Genomic DNA, 19,552 nt, shown 5'->3' on the forward strand with positions numbered 1-19,552 from the left:
AGAATTGATAGGGCTATGAATGTTTTGTCTGATAATGACTGCTAAGAACACAGGAAGGATGCATACCCTTTATCTCAAAAAATCTCCAAATGTTATGGAATTATTGGATCAGTAACTGCTCTTGAATTCCCAGAATGCTGTAATGTCACAAAGTATCTCTTATCTTTGTTTGGCCTGGTGTCTGTGAACTCTAAATCCAAAAAGGATATTGTAATGCACTGTAATTGTGTTACTCTCAAAGTTATCTTGAAAATTTCAGCTAGTAGACACTATGACAGTCCACTGGGGCAGGCCAATACGAACGCACCACACACACATAATAAATGTTTTGCACTGCTTCTGAATCCAACATTGTATGCATTTCAAGGTATTGGTTACCTATAAAACCCTCAACAGCAACCACAGTTTTCTGCCAGAATTATCCTGTAATTTCTATAACTAAGGACCAGAATTCTTGATAGAGGCCCTTCAGAAATTGCTATAGAGGCTTATTGATAACCTCCTGGAATATTATTCATCTCTTTAGTGGCCTGATTTTTAGGAGTGCTGAACATCAACAAATCCCATCCTATGAAAGGGAGTGTTAGGCTATATTTACACTAGAGAGCTTACAACGACACAGCTGTACTGATGCAGCTGCGCCACTGTAAGATTTCTCATATAGCTGCTTTATGCTGATGGGAGAAAGCTCTCCCACTGACATTGTGCTGTGCAATGACCACTTATGCCAGTGAAACTTATGTCACTCAGAGGTGTGTTTTTTCACACCCGAGAGAAATTTTGCTGACATAAGTGGTAGTGTAGACATAGCCTTAAGAGAGAGAAGCAGTAGTTCTAAGTTGTGAACTGCCTCAATCATTGCAACAGGTGCTAACTCAGATGTCAGTGCTTCAAAAAAGAAAGCACAGACACAAAAGTGGAAGGACACTATTGTAGGCAGTACTGTAGTTCATTTTGATTTCTGCAAGGTACCTAGGTCTGATGATGCATGCAATTTAAATATTCTACATATGCACACTCAACTGCTTGGATGAACGATGTGTTGTAAATCCAAGATAATCATATAAACTTTGGTTTTAAACGAAGTCTATAAAAATATTAATAAAAATCCTTACTTTCAGGACTTCGTTTCTGCCACTGATTATACTCTGCTGTTAAAGCCTTCACTCGCATCATTAACAATGAAAGCTGTAAAACAAGAAGGAAAAATAAAGAGTATTTAAAAACTAACTCTTGAAATGTGCTGAATAGTATTTGAATAAAATGAGACAGAACATGGTAAAAAATGATTTAGTATTCCACGAGGAAGAATCTGGAAGATACAATGGAGCACATTTTACTAGTTTTTAGAATCACTATTGCTTAGTCTATTTGTTTTGATAATGTACAACTACTTAGAAGTTAATTATTTAGATTTATACAGAATAAAATAAAAGATCACCCAATTCAGTGCTCTGAGTGCCCTTGACAATATTTAAAAAATACACTAAGAGACCTGTCAATTCCACCAGATCAATTCAAATAAGAGTGACAACATAAGTCTGAAATCAATCAACCCCCACACAATCCCCAGAGTCCCACACCCAGCTGTAGCTATCTTCCATTTCCAGCATGCTCTGAAAAGTGACAAATTTGGGCTGTCAGAAGGGACCAGCAGATCATCTAATCCAGGGGTTCTGACAACATATTTTTTGGTGGCCTTAGAGTGCGGCCACCAACTCTTGCTGGTTGCAGCTCTGAAATTTTTTTCCTAAAATACTTAAGGAACTTTAGGAAAAACGAATAACTATGCACATATACATGTCCAGCTTATTTACGGAGGTTTGGTTTTTTTGGCAGACTTAATAATAAAAATACTGTAGAGTTGTCTCTATTCTTTACTGGACCTAAACAGAATAGAAACAAAAATAAGGTGCTTTGCATATTATTATTATTTTTTTAGATTGCTAGTTAGTAAGTCTGCTATTGTGAAAAGTGATATTTGTATATTTGTTAATATCACTTTTCACAGCAGACTTACTGAGCCCTGGTATACTGGGGGACAAATTAAGCCCTGGATGAGGAGGTGGATAAGGAGGCAGGGGGGCCAGGAGCAATGGGGGTCTGGAGGAAGTACAGGGGGTCAAGGTGATGGTGGGGGGTGAGTCCAGGCATCGAGCCCAAAGCCCTGTGGCTGGAGGACAGAGTCTGCCGCCCACCACCCCAGGGCGGAAGCTTGAAGCCCGAGACACACTGCCCCTGGGAAGGTGGGGAACTCATACTGGTTGCTTGCTCCTACAGTGTTTGTGGCTCCGGAAGGGGGTAGGGACCAACACTTGCAGGCAGCACCAGGGGAAGAGCTGGTGCTTTGCCTCTCCTTCCCCTCCTCAAAAAATCACAGCCCAGGATGCTGTGGCCACAAGAAAAGCCCCTGGTGGCTGCATTTGAGAAATGCTGATCTAATCTGACCTGTGTATCACAAACTATTGATTTTACCCAGTTACCCCTGTACTGAATCTAATAACTTATGTTTGACTAAAGCATAACTTGTAGTTGGCTAAAGCCCATCTTCCAGAAAGACATCCTGTCTTGGTCTGATTACAACAGAAGATGGAGAATCCACCACTTCCTTTGGTAGTTGGTTCCTATGGTTTGTCATTCTCACTATTAAAATTTGAATTTGTCTGGCTTCAGCTTCCAGCCATTCTCCACTAGATTAAAGTACTTCTAGCACCTGATTTTTCTTCCTGTGATGGTACTTGTACACTATAATTAAGTCACCTCTCAATCTTCTGGTTGAGCTCTTTAAACCTCTCACTGTAAAGCACTTTCCATAGCCTTGAATAATTTTTGTGGCCATTCTCTGCACCCTCTCCAATTTGTCAACATTTCATTTAAAATCTGGTCAACAGAACTGTATACAGTACTCTATCACCAGTTTCACCAAGGCCATATACAGAGGTAAAATCATCTCCCCACTTCTACAACACTGCTTATACACCCAAGGCTCGGATTAGCTCTTTTTGCATCACCACCACACTAGAAGCTCATGTTGAACTGCTTTGTCCATTCTGACTCTTAAATCCTTTTCAGTGTCACCGTTTTCCAGGATACAGTCTCCTACCCCATTCTGTAGGTATGGCTTTGTTCCTAGCTGTCGAGCTTTGCATTTGGCTGTATTAAAGTGCATTTTGTCTGAATGGGCCTAGCTTACCAAGGGATCCAGATTGATCTGTATGACTCCCTTGTCCTCATCATTATTATTTACCACTCCAACAATCATGTCATCTGCAAATATTATCAGCAGTGATTTCAGATTTACTTCCAGATCACTGATGAAAAGTCTTCAGCTCACATGCCTCTGCTGACCACAACTGTGGCAGTAATGTCATGGAGAGAGAGAGAAGTGGTTTCTTTGACAGGTAGATCCCAGTCTTTTCTAAATCAAAACCAACAACTTAAAAATCAAACTAACAGGCAGCCAATGTAGGTCACAGAACACAGGTTACTAGCATCCATGACAACTTTTATAACATTTAAGTATACTACCTCTTATCTTATAGCAATTCAAAATCCAAACTTTTAAGTCTTCACTTTATGCGTAAGGGCCTACATATTCGTATCTGTGTAAAAAAGGACTACTTCTCTGATTTAACAGAGCTTTATTATAGTAGTGTTCAGCTGCTGAAGAAAGGGCAATCAGTCCCCTAGTGTACTGCTGCTGTTGAGATACACTGAGAAACTGCAGCTGGAAAACACAAAATACCATTTCAGGAGATCATATGAAAAATGAAGCTAAAGAATCTTCACTTCCATTTATCAAAATGTTTGCCGTTCCCAGTTGCAGGAGAGATGAAACAGTAATAATTTCCTCTATTTCCAGAGCATTTAAATACACTAAAATAGGTACAGGCGTTTGAACTTTTTTTTTATAAAGTAATTTAGTAAGAAATGAAGTGTACATTTAAGTACAAAAGCTACTGTGATGATCATGCATTCCTTAAAAGGTAGGGCAGACTCAAATTTGGCTTTCGCTCAGCTAAAAAATTCAAGATTAAGATGCACCATGAATCATCAGCCAAGTTCACATAATAAAAATATCAGGAATTGACAAATTAAGGTCAGCTTTTTACTGCTTGAGAGAACCCATTATTAAAACGTTCACACATTATTAACAGAGTCAATAAGGATAAAGTAGACAACTTTGTATAGGGTAAGTGAAGAATGTTCACCTATTTCCTAAAAAAGAGAGATAATTGGTATTTGTCTGATAGAAAACTAAAAATTGTCCATTGAGTCATAGGCGCCAACTTTTCCCAGTGCCGGTAGGTGCTCGCACCCTGCCCCGCCCCCGGCCTCGCCCTCATTCCAACCTCTTTCCCAAAGTCCCTGCCCCGACTCTGCCCCCTCCCTACCCCACTGGACTCCTTCCCCAAATCTGCGCCCCCGCCCGCCTTTTCCCTGAGTGCGCCACGTTCCTCCTCTTCTCCCTTCCCTCCCAGTGCTTGCCGCTGTGAAACAGCTGTTTCGCGGCGGCAAGCGTTGGAGCTACGGGGAGAAGTGGCGCGCTAAGAGGAGGTGGCATAGGTAAGCTGGGGCAGGGAGCTGTTGGTAGGAGCAGAGCACCCAGCAATTTTTCCCTGTGGATGCTCCAGCCTCGGAGCACCCACAGAGTCAGTGCCTATGCACTGAGTACAGAAAAGATGGACTTACCTGAGCATCTGATTCTGGAAGTGTTTCTATTCCTAGCAGTGTTAGCTTGCTCTGACACTTTGTAGAAAGAGAAAACACAGTGATTACTTATCATTCCTTCCCTTCTTAGGCCAACCAAATAGTGATTTAAAATTCCTCCAAAATAATGTTGTTGTTTTATCATTAGAAGTATTAACATGGCTCCCACCATGTTGCTGGAGGCCATGCCTGAGAGGACAATGACAGAATGTTTCAACAGCAGATCACAACAAAAGGGATAGGACTGGGCCTTCACTAACTGAAGAAGTGGAAGTGGAGGCACTACAAAAAGACGGTTGGCCACCTGGAAAGAGAGACAATAGCTGGGAAATGTCTGACTAGGAGGAAGACAGAGTTCTGAATACATGGAGATCAGGTGGGAAAGGGAGGCTCAGAGACAGGACTGAAGGGGAAACTAAGAAAGAAAGGTGGGGACAGGACTGATTGGGAAAAGAATTGAGAGGGAAATTAGTGAATCAGCGATGGCTCACACTTTAAACCAGCACTTCCCAGACTTTTTCTTGTTTTCCTGAAGGAGTTCAGCATTCAAATCATGTCCTGCTTCAATCACACTGTGAGTTGTTCAAGCTCTATCCATATCTTAAATCTTTATGCTATGATACATCCTATCCTTTCTCACCTGCTTTGATAAGTCATGAAATTGTTAATGATGTTGGCATACAAAATATCATCACTGGCATCTGAGTTAGCACCCACTGAAATGAATGGGACAATTCTTGTAGAGCTATTGTTTCTGGTTCTTTGGAAACTTGGACAGACATTGCTGCCTCAATTACACTGGAGTCACATTTCAAAGTTTTATTGACTAGCATAACAGCTAAAGACTTTTTATTTTTCATGAAAGCTAAGACTGGAAAGCAACTGAAAACATCTGTTCACATCCCCTGTAGACTTCTGCACCCCCACCAGGGCAGCATGCCTCATACATTGAGAAAAAATGATTTGAACACAAATGGCCCAATTTTCCAAGGTGCAGACATAAGCATGAAAGGGGGTCAATTTATGAATTTGCCAGGGTGCCAGTTACATTTTAAAGCTGAAATCTAACAAACTCAGTTTGCCAATATATAAGATAATCCAGTAGGATAACTCCTTTTATTGAGTACAGCGAGAGCTAGCTTACTAGTTTTAACACTGGGTTTTTTCAGGTCAACTTTTTTAACCAACCAATAATTCATTAATTGACTCTGTACCACACTAACATACAATCAACAGTAAAATATAGGCAATGCAAATTACCAAGATTCTTATTCCATTTACTTACGGTCATAAATTCTCAGTTCCTCACACATTTATCATACTTCCAAGAATGCACTTGTCTTTAAGATCCCTTTTAAGAATATGGTTACTACATTTTGACAGGATTGGTCCACATGGGATAAATTTCGAATATTAAAAGCAATTGCTTAAAAATTCTTTTCAATATCTTTTAGGCCAACGATTCTCAAACTTTTGTACTGGTGACCCCCTTTCACACAGCAAACCTCTGAGTGCAACCCCCCTTATAAATTAAAAACACTTTTTAAATATTTAACACTATTATAAATGCTGGAGGTGAAGCGGGGTTTGGGATGGAGGCTGACAGCTCACAACCCCCCATGTAGGTCACAACCCTCAGTCTGAGAACCCCTGTTTTAGATCAATTTGCATGGACTTATATAGGAGTTAAAATCTAAAATATGGTTACTTGAGCTCTCGCTAGAGAGTGAAGGCTCAGCAAGATAACCTACAGGCATTTATATTAAACCACCATAAGGAGAAATACAATCTTTGAAATTAAATCTCAGCACTTCTTTTTATCCTCTTAACCCTGGGATGGAGGGAGAGTCCTTTCCACCCAGCTGGTTCAGGTGTCAGATGCATTTAGGATTCTGCAGCTGCTTGTGTTGGGTTCAGTCAAGTCTCTTGAGCACATGGTAACTTCAGTTTTATGTATCCTAATTTCAGGGCTGGTCGGAGGGGTCCATCTTCTGATTCCTATTGGACCTGGGCCAAATGAGTGCTCAGATGTCAGCTTAATTTCTCTGCTGCTTCCCTAGGTATCCAGTAGATAGTGTTGGTGTACAAACATATTTCTTTAATCTCTTTCTTATGGGAGGCTTTTAAAATTAGATTCATTTCACTGATTGTATTGCACTATTTGCCCCTATTATCAATTGGGATCCCCCCTTCTAAGCATTTTTTTAAAAATATACCACAGTTATACCCTGGTTTATATTTTTTAACATTTCTTCTTACTTGTGACACACAATTTCTATTACTGCTAAAATGCAACAATTATTTACAATGAAAACCAACAAAATTCTTATCTCCTAAATTTGGAGGACATAGATGTAACTCACAATTCAAACAAATGTGCAGATTCTAATTTGGGGTGAAAAAGCTGTTCATGGTATATGTGATTTACAAGAAACACAATGTTTACAGTTAGTTTGGGATTGAAATACTGCATAGGAGAGCAGCGTATGACTCTTGCCTGGTAACTTGGGGATTTTTTTAAGCTAGGTTGGGAGGGAGAAAGAGGTTTATACACATGCAAATTATGAGAGATTTTTGCCTTGGTGATTGACAATACCCTCATTTAGAGAGACAAGGTGGGTGAGAGAATATCTTTTATTGGACCAACTTCTATTGGTGAAAGAGACAAGCTTTCAAGCCACGCAGAGCTCTTTTTCAGGTCTCATACTTTCATTTAGTCATTTTGGTTTCTATAGTTGAGGGAAATGACCGACCTTGGCTCCTGCATGAGACCTTAGACAAAGTGTCTCACATTATGTGAACATTTTCCTATTGTCTTCATAGGTGGACCCCACTATGGGATAAACAGGTGCATAATATTCCAAGAAGTTAGTAATGGGCCTACAGCATCTTTCACTATTAAGTTGTATGTCAGTTTCCCCTGAGAACTGCATATTTTCTCCCAAACACTACATGACTCAAGTAGTGGTTTCGAAACTTCATCCTTAATGTTTTGGAAATAAATAATAAAACATATTATATTTTGCTATGTAATAAAGGATGAAAATGATTATAAAATAAATGGAATGTTAGATGATAAACCACACAATCTGAGCAGGTAATATGCTAATCATTAGCTCTCTACTATTACCTGATACAGCATACTATGTGCATTAGTGATGTTATGTCTACAAAAAGGAGAAAGAAAGAAGTAGCTGCAGCTACCAACTGCCATCAAAAATTGTGTGCAAGTATTTCCTTTATTGTTCTAAAGAGATTGGGAAATCATTACACTGAACATCTTTGGTGAGGTGTAATCTAAACTGATAAAATTTTTGGATTCTCCTCCGGTTCTGAAAAATTGGTGGCAAGAGAGATCACATCATCCCGGATAAAAAATTGGAATGATATTTCTGTTGATAGTTAGGAAGAGTACTTGATAAAGCAAGAGACATTATTCCCTGCAGCTTGTTTAATCCCAAGTGATGCACTATACCAAATTATGTACATATAGTAAAGAATCCTACAGAAAAAAGGAAGTCCTAGAATATACTTATGATTAGACATTATTTCTTTATGTACAGCCCCCAATATTTACATAAATTTAACATAATTTATTGTAAGTCACAAGTATTTAAACTATTTTTTATTTTGACTTTTTAAAGGTGATTCCTGTTTCTAAAATGTCAATAACTGAGCAAAAATGACTGAAGAAAATATTGCAAGTACAGTCAAACCCCGCCATAATGCGCCCCGCCAAAACGCGAAATCGCATATAACGCGATCGCAGGTTGGCTCCCCTTTAAGGTACAGTATAATACTGTACCAATGGTCCCCAACACCATGGCAGGGGAGAGAAGCTGCAGCCCCGCACCTGCTGGGGACAGAGCATTCTGAGGCTGCTGGCGCTGGTGTTCTCTGTCCCCAGCAGGCGGGGAGCCGCAGCTCCTCTTGAAGCGGGAGGGAAGCTGAGGCCCCGCGCCTGCCATGGACAGAGAGCACCGGCGCCCCCAGCCCCGGAGTTCTCTATCCCCGGCAGGCGGGGAGCCGCGGCTCCTCTTGTAGCTGGAGGGAAGCTGCAGCCACGCACCTGCCGGGGACAGAGAGCACCGGCACCCGCAGCCCCGGAGTTCTCTGTCCCCGGCAGGTGTGGGGCCACAGGTCCTCTCCCCTGCTGGGCACTAGGCACCAGGGGCAATAGGCGGTGCACCTCAATGCACAGCTTTGGGAACCACCTGATTAATGTGCAACCCCACTATACCGCGACCCCACATTTAGCGCGATGGGATTTTTTGGACCCCAAAGGTCGCGTTATAGCGGGGTTTCACTGTAGTTCTTGAACTAAAATTGACAGAACAGATTATTCATGTGCATTAGTTGGGTTATAGTTTTATTTATCTTATTACCAGTACACAGTACTCAAAATAATGTACTACTGTGTATGAATACTACATAAAATCCTGTTAAGCCATTCAGAATCAAAGTACCATAATTTAGAACGTAACTGCTCCTTTCACATCCAATTGAATTAGAATGGGTGTATTAGCATCTTTCAGAATGTATAGTGAGTCCTCAAAACCATTAAAAAAAATCAGACAGGGATTCTGCTTTTTTTTTTTTAAAGTAACAATAAAAATGTGGATAGGCAGCACAGTTTAATGGTTAAGGCATTGGCTTGGAAGTCAGAAAACCTGAATTCTATTCCTGGTGTTGCCACTGACCATTGACCTTTGGCAATTAACATCACTGCTCTATAAACCTCTGCCACCCTCTGTCTTTCTGTCATCTACTTAGTATTTGTACAATGTCTAGCACAGAGTCTAGCACAATGGAGTCCCAGTCTCAGCTGGGCCCACTAAGCACTAATTCAATACAAATAATAATAGTTAATATTTTTATGTGTTTTTAAACTTACACTACATTCCATTTTGTTAATCTAAACTAGACATAATATCAATACTGCAAACAAAAAAAAATCACATTATAATGGATCCCTCAGTGCCATTTACATTTTCACTTTTGGCCTGTATTTTGTATTATTTTCTCCCAGCCTTCTCTGTGAGAATACATGCTTTTGAAGATGACCTACAATAAACTTAGTCTATTACTAATGATATGCATACCTCTTCCATCTGCCTCCATATCTCCTCACATTCATCCAAGAGTTCTTCTTTGGCATCTATAGAACACACTATATTACTGGTGATTGTTGGAGCCAGATCATGTTGGTATGATGACATATGTTTTGCCAATTTCTCAGCCTATGAACAAGCAGAAAATAACTGTCATTGTATGGAACTGAAATAATTAGAAAGGATAGAGAATTATATCCACAGCAAAACAGGGAAAGCAGTATGATTTTTCTTAACCCTTCAGTTATTAACACAATAGAAATCCTGGGCAGTGTACAAACTTTAATTAACAGCAGTTAACTCTATTAGTGAACTAGAATTTTAAAACAAACAAAGCACCAATATGTTGAGGTTCCCTCAGAGACCTTTTCCACTTGGCTTATTCAGAACACTTTGTCAGCTCTGGGAGAAGACTTCATCCAGTTCTCTGGGATTCAAAAAACTCAGTTCAACTACAGGTATCTTCATCTGGCATATTGCAAAGCTACACTGAGCTGATTAGACTCAAGAGCATACCACACTTCCCAAGTTACGCAGAAACTCTCTTCCTTTATACCCATTTAGACATTACATTGCATTTACTATACAGTGCATCACATGTGTGCAGCATGCTTTAACCATGCATTGTCCACACTTGACCTCATCTCTACATTCCAAACTTATCTTGTCCAGGGAACCATTTCCTAACAATGTGTGTTCTCCCTCTTAGCTGGCTCAGATATTCTCTTTTTAGCATGACCTTTTAACTTATCTTATTTAGCACAAACATTCTGTTTTCAGTTTATAATAAAATAAATAAATAATTGGAGATATACCAATCTCCTAGAACTGGAAGGGACCTTGAAAGGTCATCAAGTCCAGCCCCCTGCCTTCACTAGGAGGACCAAGTACTGATTTTTGCCCCAGATCCCTAAGTGGCCCCCTCAAGGATTGAACTCACAACGCTGGGTTTAGCAGGCCAATGCTCAAACCACTGAGCTATCCCTCCCCCAGTCTGCTTATCTCTTTAATGATCTGTTTATCTCCATAATTCTATCCTCCAAGAAATAAGGCCTCCCTCCATGGGTTAATTACTCACATCAGGCCAGGCGTCAGCTACATAATATAGCTATATATTGTATTCTAACACAAAATTCATTTTTCAAAGTGCTTGACATCATCTGTCCTCATGTTTTCCTTTGTCCTCTGTTGGGAGACTTTATTAATGAAACAATGAGATGGTAACAACAGGTGAACACCTACAAAAAGGTATTTTTTTCTTCCTCATAACTGAAATAACCACAAACCTTCAAGTGCCATAGCATTACAGAACACGGGGTGACTTGAACTCTGGATTCCCATAAAAATCTACATATTTCACCTTTTGGTAACATTTAGTATAGCCACCACATAATCTTCAGGGCCAATAATTACTACAAAAGTACACAATCACCATACTAGAGAGTAATGTAATAGTTATATATGCCCTAATAATCAAGAGGAGAAGAACTATGCTAGTCTGGTTCAGCAATACATGAAGCCAGAACTGTTTCAGCCTAACAGAATTGAGGGGAAGGATGGAACTAGACTGAGGCCTAGTCTACACTACAAAGTTAGATTGACATATGCCACGTTAGGTCGAGTTAATAATGTATGTGTCTACACTACCGAGTCCCTTCCACCGACCTAAAGCGCTTGTAAAGTCAACTTCTGTACTCTACTTCTGTGAGAGGCATAGTGGTTAAGTCGACATCCAAGCGTTGACATGGGGATAGTGTAGACACTGCACCGTGTAACTCGAATGAATTGGCCTCCAGGAGGTGTACCACAGTGCTCCACTGTGACCGCTCTGGAGAGTACTTTCAACTCCACTGCACCTCAGCCAGGTACACAGGAAACAGCCATCCCCCTGTTAAAGCCCCAGGAACTTTTGAATTTTCGTTTCCTGTTTAATCGGCATAGAGAGCTTGTCAGCACAGATGATCATGGATGTTCAAGGCCGCAAACGCGCTCCAGCATGGAGCGCCCAGGAGGTGGTGGATATTATTGCTCTGTGGGGAGAATAGTCTGTGAAGGCAGAGTTCCAATCCAGCAGAAGAAATGCTGACATCTATGCCAAAATTGTGCGGGGCATGGGGAAGAAGGGCTACACCAGGAACACACAGCAGTGCTGCATGAAAATAAAGGAGCTTCGGCAAGCGTACCAGAAGACAAGGAAGGCAAACAGTCGCTCTGGTTCTGAGCCTCAGACATGCCGCTTCTATGAGGAGCTGCATGCGATTCTTGGTAATGACTCCATCACTACTCCAAAACGCTCCATGGATACCTCCCAGGAGCCCCAGGCAACAACGAGGACATTGTTGAAGAGGAGGAGGAAAATGCATGGCAGGCAAGTGGAGGATCCAGTCTCCCTAACAGCCAAGAACTTTTTTTAAACTGTGGAGCCCATCCCCTCACAGGACCAATTATTGGTGGAGCATGATGCTGTGGAAGGCACCTCTGGTGAGTACACATTTTCAATCAAACTGTAGGGGTTACATGATATTATTTTTATTGCTGAATCTGAATAAAAGAATTGGGATAGTGGTTATCGGTGGCCACTCCAGCGATGCAGAGGGTGCCCTCCGAAAAAGACTGTTTATGTGCACGGGGATGGCCCTGGAATCCTCCACAGAGATCTCCAGGAAGCTTTCATGGAATTACTCTGCAATCCTTTGCAGAAGATTTCTGGGAAGGGCTGCCTTATTTCATTCACCATGGTAGGACGCTTTCCTGTGCTACACCAGTATTAACTCTTCTGGCATCATTGCGGCGTACAACAGTGCAGCATAAGGACTCAGACGCTTGCAGCATCTGCTCCCTTTCTGCCTCTGTTTCCCTCAGGAGAGTGATATCACATATGATCACCTAAGGGAAACGAGGGGAAGTTTTAAATGCTAGCCCTTAAACAGCAAGCGATTCAATAAATAATCTACCCATTTGGTGAATTCTGGGTCACACAACCACGCTTTCCCGAGCGTGCCCTGGTTGTGGTTGGAAGGAATCACCGTGTACTGCAGCCAGCATTTTAAGAAGGGGGGGAGGGATCACGACGCTTCCTGTTTGTCTCCCTTCCATCCCAACCCAATGCCGCTTTTGTAACTATCAAATTATTTACGGGACTTTACACTGGTGCCTGTCCTCAAGCACCATCCAGGTTGCCATGGGAAAGGGGGCTGTTCTGAGGTTGGAACCACTGATCCCAAGGATGTCTTAACAAAAACTGCAGTACAAGACCTCTCGCCCACGCCTCATGGCCTCACTCACCATGGCCGTAGCAGCAAACTGACTCTTGCAGTAGCCAGCGGTTCTGATTACATTGTGGCTTGCAGGGATGTGCATTGAAGGGTGTTTCTTTTATAAAAAGATTTAACCTTGCACCAGAAACAATATATGCACTGTCAATGCTACCCTTGTGCTTTGTATTCTTTGCAGCTGAAACCTTGTCCATAGACGCGTCCTCCAAACCAGAACAGAGACTTTCCCAGATTAGAAGGCGGAAAAAGAAGACTCTGGAGGACATGTTCAATGAGTTAATGCATGCCTCTGAGAGTGACAAGACGGAGCTCAGCGCATGGAGGACTGCACTGTCCGACAGCCTGCACAATGACTGCGAGGACAGGAGAGCATGCAGGGAACACGAGCATGACACGCAGGACAAAATGGTGCAGATTATGAGGGAGCAGACATGTTGAGGCATCTGGGTGAGGTTCAAGGCAGCTGGACACTAGAGAACCATTGAAGCCTATGCTGAACCTGCTGCCATCGTCGCCAAGTTCCATATCTTCCTCTCCCAGGAATCCTAGTATGAAGGGTGGGGGTGGGAGGAGAGTCCAGTATCCCTTGCACTCAACTCCAGGGGAGTGTACAAGGACCAGAAGGCGCCCATTCCCACACCTTTGATTATTATTGCAATGCAATTGTAAGCAAGCTGTCCTTGTCTCCCTTCTCCCCCACCCACATGTTATCAGCCCTTTCGCCCCAGGTTATCTTACTTTTCTTTGCTGTCTCTCAGTGTTTGTGAGCATAATAAAAATTAATGGATTGAGGAGAAAAGGCCCTTTATTTGTTCAGCACCCTGTGGTTAGCAGGGGTGTAGTTTACCGGGGAGTACATGAAATGAAGGGGACATCTTGGTAAGGAACAACACAAATAACTGTCCCATTACTGTGAGTCATTGAATAAATGAAACTAGTTTTCAAAGCCTCACGGAGATGCAGTGCCCCTCAATATGCTCTTCTTATTGCCCTGGTGTCTGGCTGCTCAAAATTGGCTGCCAGGCAATCTACCTCAATTCTCTACACCGCTGGAAACTTTTCTCCCTTTGTTTCACAGATATTATGAAGCACACAGTAACAACAATGGGATGTTGCTTTCACTGAGGTCTAACCTAATAAGCAAATTACACCACCGGGCTTTTAAATGTCCAAAGGCACATTCCACTACCATTCTGCACTTGCTCAGCCTCTGGTTGAACCACTCCTTACTGCTGTCCAGGCTGCCTGTGTACGGCTTAATGAGCCATGGGAGCAAGGAGTAGGCTGGGTCTCCCAGGATCACAACTGACATTTCAACATCACCAATAATTATTTTGCAGTCTGGAAAGAAAGTTCCTGCTTGCAGCTTTCTGAACACACCAGCGTTTCTAAAGATGCATGCGTCATACACCTTTCCCGACCATCCCACGTTGATGTTGGTGAAACGGCCCCTGTCATCCACCAGCGCTTTCAACACCATTGAGAAGTACCACTTTGGCAAGATGGTCTGGTGCCAAGATAGGGATATGCGTTCTGTCTATTGCCCCAATGCAGTTACGGAATCCCATCGTGGCAAAACCATCCATTATGTCCTGCATGTTGCCCAGAGCCACTACCCTGCTTAGCAGAAGTGTATTGATTGCCCTGGAAACTTGGATCACAACAGACCCCACGGTAGATTTACACACTCCAAATTCATTCCCCACTGGCCGGTAGCAGTCTGGTGTTGGAAGCTTCCACAGTTATCGCCACTCGCTTCTCAACTGTCAGAGCAGCTCTCATTTTAGTACTGCTGCGCTTGAGGGCTGGGGAAAGCTCTTCAAACAGTTCCATGAAAGTGGCCTTACACATTCATAACTATGCAGTCCCACCAGTCAGTGCTTGTTTACCAGGCCCAGAAGCAGCGCTACACCGTGTTAAGGTGGTGAGTGACTGTCACCAGCATTTGTGAATTGCTCCGCTCCATGGCTTCCAGCAGGGCTTGGGTGGCATCACATTGTTCCACGTGGCGGCTCCTGCCTCAGCTGACCAAATACTGCAGGATAAGGCATGAGGTGTTTGTAATGCTCACAACAACAGTGTACAGTTAAGCAGGGCCCATGCTTGCTGTGCTTTGGCATCTGCGCAGGTAACCCAGGCTTAGGAAAAAAGGCACAAAAAAGGCTTGGTTTGTTTGCCATTGATTTCAGGGAGGGAGGGAGAGATTTAGGTAAGTGCATCATGGGAGGCTAATGCCATGCCACCCACGCAAATGTTTTGGTCCCATGAGGCATTGCAAGCCCAACCCAACATTCCACTTGGCTCCAGGCACTGTGGGATAGCTACCCACGGTGCAGCACTCCATGAGTCAATGCAAGCCCTGCTAGTGAGAATGTGCTCTGCCGACACGAAGAGCATAGTAAGGACATGCAAAATCGACTTGCTTAAATTGAAGGCTCAATGTTGACATATAAAATCAACGTAATTTTGTAGTGCAGACATATCCTGAGTCTTGGATCTCGGTTTGACATCCCGTGTAACCTTGGGCACTTCACATATGCCTAGTCCTGTTAACTCCTACGCATAACTAACTTTGTGCACATGGAAATTCTCAATGAGCTCAGGTCTACACCCAAAGATAAAGTTACTCATCTATGTAAGTGTTTGAAGGATCAAAGCCTTAATCTCTGTGCTTCAATTTCCCATTTGTAAAATGGGAAGCATTACTAATACTTCCTTTCTTCACAAGAATGCTGAGGATAGAAAATATGACTAATCGTTAAATTTTTGAATGAATGAAAACATGTACTTTGCCCTTTATAAAAAAGGTAGGTAAAACAAAATAATTATGCTGCTATAAAATGTCTAAAATCCAGGAGTGAGATTACTCAATAAGAAACAGAGCAAAAACAATTGCTGTTCTTTTTTAAAATACTTCAGACACCAGGTTTAAAAAAAAAATATAGATTTAGTTTTCCCTACAAAGATCATTTCAGAAGTAAAAACTAGTGAACATAGATAGTGAGATTTATAGTCCCCTTGGAACGGCAAACAAATTCAATGGCAACATAAAAATACATGAGTTTAAAGTAATAAATTTAAAACTTGTGATTTATAAGAACATTATTATTATTATTATTATTTCCTATAATAAATCTATCCCAAGTTTTTAACCTGAACTACCTGACAAATTGCCTCTAATATCTTCAAACTTAGCTTTATGTAGAACAGCCACAAACAATTTACTAAAATTTAACAAATAACCTAATAAATGAATCAGAAGTGTACATACCTCCTTTAAAAGTTCATCTTGTTTATCCTATAACAAAAGCACAAAAAATAAGTGATATTGACCACTAAAGTTTTGTAATATCTATTTCTTTTACAATATATGGCTTGTGACAAAGCTAACAATCTTTCTGTGCTGCTTCATATGACATCCTTTTGACTCAGCTAATTCAGTTCAAGTCTATATCCACACTACTTTAATAATTATTTAGGCCTAGATCCTCTGTGTATTCCATGTAGGCAGACCCCTGCATCCTTGCAGAATCACATTAGCTTCAACTAGGCTCCTTAGCGATATAGGGGCCACCTACACTGAATAACTTGCAGGACTGAGGGGTGGGTTTCACTGTCTTCATAGAAGCATATATCCTGAATCAGATTCAAAATTCTATATTCTTACTCTGAATGCCAACATAAGGGAAGACTACGTATGAGAAGTATGTCAGTCAGAAAGCAGTGACAATAATTAAAAGGAAATACCAGGAATGTTTTTTTTAAATATACAAGACCGTTCCCAAACTACACCTCTACCCCAATAGAACATGACCCGATAACACGAATTCAGATACAACGCGGTAAAGCAGCGGGGAGCCCTGGGCCCTTTAAAGCGCCACCCAAGCCCCACTGCTTTACTACGTTATATCCGAATTCGTGTGGAGCCACTGGCCCTTTAAATCCCCGCCTGTGCCCCACTGCCAGAGCTCCAGTAGGATTTTAAAGGGCCCGGGGCTCCCCACAGCAGCTGGAGCACCAGGCCCTTTAAATTCCCGCCGGGGCTCTGGCAGCCGGGCTTGGGTGGTGATTTAAAGGGCCCAGGCCGCTGCGGGGAGCCCCGGGCCCTTTAAATCCCTGCCCGAGTCCTGCTGCCAGAGCTCTGGCGGTGATTTAAAGGGACCAATGCTCCCCACAGCAGCTGGAGCACCGGGCCTTTTAAATCCCCGCTGGGGCTCTGGCACTGGAGCTCCAGTGGTGACTTAAAAGGCCGGGGGCTCCCCGCAGCAGCTGGAGCACCAGGCCCTTTAAATCACCGCCGGGGAAGCCAGTCCAGGCCAGTACGCCATACCGGACCAAACCTGATATAACGTGGTCTCACCTATAAGGCGGTGAGATTTTTTGGCTCCTGAGGACCGTGTTATATTGGGGTAGAGGTGTAGTTGTAGAACATTCCAGATTTCAAACAATTAGAAATCGAGACATGGAGTTGCTTCTACCCTCTCCTACAAACAGAAGATAACCGGTGTTACCTCCCAACAGTCTTGTTAAATTCCAGATACAGATTATTACAGTGCTGTAAAGGAAACAGCTTCAGAATTATTAGCATACATATATGCAAATCTCCTGTGTATTAATATGGTTTTTAAGTAGCAGGTTTGAACACAGAAAAGCTTGTGACCAAAACTACAGATGATGATGATAATAAAACAAAAAAAAGCCACACCAACCTTAAGACAGACTAAATGAGAAATGCAAATAGTTTGCCGTGGCTAAGATCTGCTCTAATCTTCGAAAACGCAGGAAGAATAACAAACACACAGTGACACTAAACTCTGTAAAAGGAGATTTCAGTAAAATGATAGTCAAAATGGTTCTAAAGCTAAAAGTAAAGCAAGTAAAATCCCTAGAAGTGGCTTGGATAGAATCTCAGAAGTTATTACCGCTAAACGAAAAGGAAACCAGGAAGGCAAGGTTAAGTGGAAATGTTCAAGAGACTACTTGAGCCAAATAGAAATCCTGCAAAATTTAGAAATCTGCCTCTAGTGTAGCCAATAAACTAAAGCAGCATTTGTCAAATGCAGCCACCAGTGGATTTTTTTTGCTGTCATGACAGCCTCCAAAGCATGGGCAGAGATTGGGGGAGAGTGGCAAAGCATGAGCCCCTCCCTGCAGCACCTGGTTGTTGCTCCTGAATAGCTGTTACCAAGGCCAGTGAGATCTGCCGCCTTGGTGTTTGTGTTGGCAGCTGGGATCGGCACCCTGCACCACACAGTCTCCTCAGGGACAATGTACAGCCCACCGTGTGCATGGTGCTGGAGGTGGCTCTCATCAGTGGAGGTGGCTGTGGCATTTGGTCGCCAGGATGCTCCACTGGACAGCTCCCCTGCTCCTGCCCAGCTAGGGAACAGGGAAACTTGGGATTCCACAGGCGGCCAGTAAGTTCCCAACCCTGTTCCCCAGGGTGGGCTGCCACTGAAGGGCTGGGGGTGGCAGGGACAGAGACAGGTCGGTAACAATAAAAAGTTATGCACATAGGATGGAAAAAATTAACTACTCTTTCACCTTACTGGTACATCAATAAACTACATCAATCTAACCAGGGGGTTACTAGAAAACGTTCAATGAAAATCTCTGTTCAGTTCAGTCAAAGAAAAAAAAAAAGAGAGAACAAAATGTTATAATGCATAAGGAGCTGCATGGAGAAGACTACCTAAAATGTTACAATAGATAAATCAATGCTGTGACCGCCATGGAATACTGCACGCAGTACTGATCACCGCATCTCAGAAAGAACATTGTGTAACTATCAGAGGGGTAGGCATGTTAGTCTGGATCTGTAAAAAGCAACAAAGAGTCCTGTGGCACCTTATAGACTAACAGATGTATTGGAGCATAAGCTTTCATGTTAGTCTATAAGGTGCCACAGGACTCTTCATTGTGTAACTAGGGGAAGGTCAGAAAAGAGCATGGGGAATGATTAAAGGCCTGGAAAAAACTCTCAGATGAAGAGAAAATGAAAAAACCTTTTGTCCGTCCAAGATAGAAAACTTTAATAAAGGCTTATGCAACTTACTGTGGGGAGGCTGGACTGAACCTGTAAAAACCAAGGCCTCCTTTGCTTTGCATGGACATAAGAGAAAGCCCGAGTCCTTTGCCCCTTCCCCCGTACTGCTGCACTTCGGTGGAGCGTTTACACACCACATGAGGTGCTGGGGTGAGAGGTGACGAAAGGGGAGACAGAAAGCGGCACCCGGGTCGGCAGCCCTGGCAGGGCATTAGCCCAGGCGACGCAGGGCGGTCGGGAGGGGTCACCCCGGCGATGGAAACGGACAGCCGGGGAGCAGCAGGTCCCGCCCCCACAGCAGGGCTGGTGGATGGTTACCGGGTCTCCCAGAGAGCGGCCCCCTAGGCATAGCCCCCTGCGAGTTAACGGACTCCCCGCAGCCTGCGCGGCCCGGGGCAACTGAGGCGCAG

General features: G+C 42.7%; 1 protein-coding gene across 3 annotated transcripts in view; it reads right to left on the minus strand.

Annotated features, from left to right (window-relative positions):
• The window catches only part of CENPK (centromere protein K), a 42,275-nt gene that overhangs the window by 22,547 nt on the left and 176 nt on the right, over positions 1-19,552 (minus strand). For 2 of the 3 annotated variants that reach the window (XM_039544920.1, XM_039544922.1), the window contains exons 2-5: positions 16,368-16,394; positions 9,813-9,950; positions 4,693-4,749; positions 1,116-1,188 (exon numbers count right to left, since the gene is read on the minus strand). In XM_039544920.1, coding sequence (XP_039400854.1) covers positions 1,116-1,188; positions 4,693-4,749; positions 9,813-9,950; positions 16,368-16,394 — 295 coding nt within the window. Of the gene's footprint in view, positions 1-1,115; positions 1,189-4,692; positions 4,750-9,812; positions 9,951-16,367; positions 16,395-19,151; position 19,552 lie in introns of those variants that run through there. The other variant, XM_039544921.1, reaches the window with a different exon arrangement.

The sequence above is a fragment of the Mauremys reevesii genome, linkage group 6, assembly GCF_016161935.1.
Source record: "Mauremys reevesii isolate NIE-2019 linkage group 6, ASM1616193v1, whole genome shotgun sequence".
In the NCBI taxonomy this organism is placed as follows: Eukaryota; Metazoa; Chordata; order Testudines; family Geoemydidae; genus Mauremys; species Mauremys reevesii.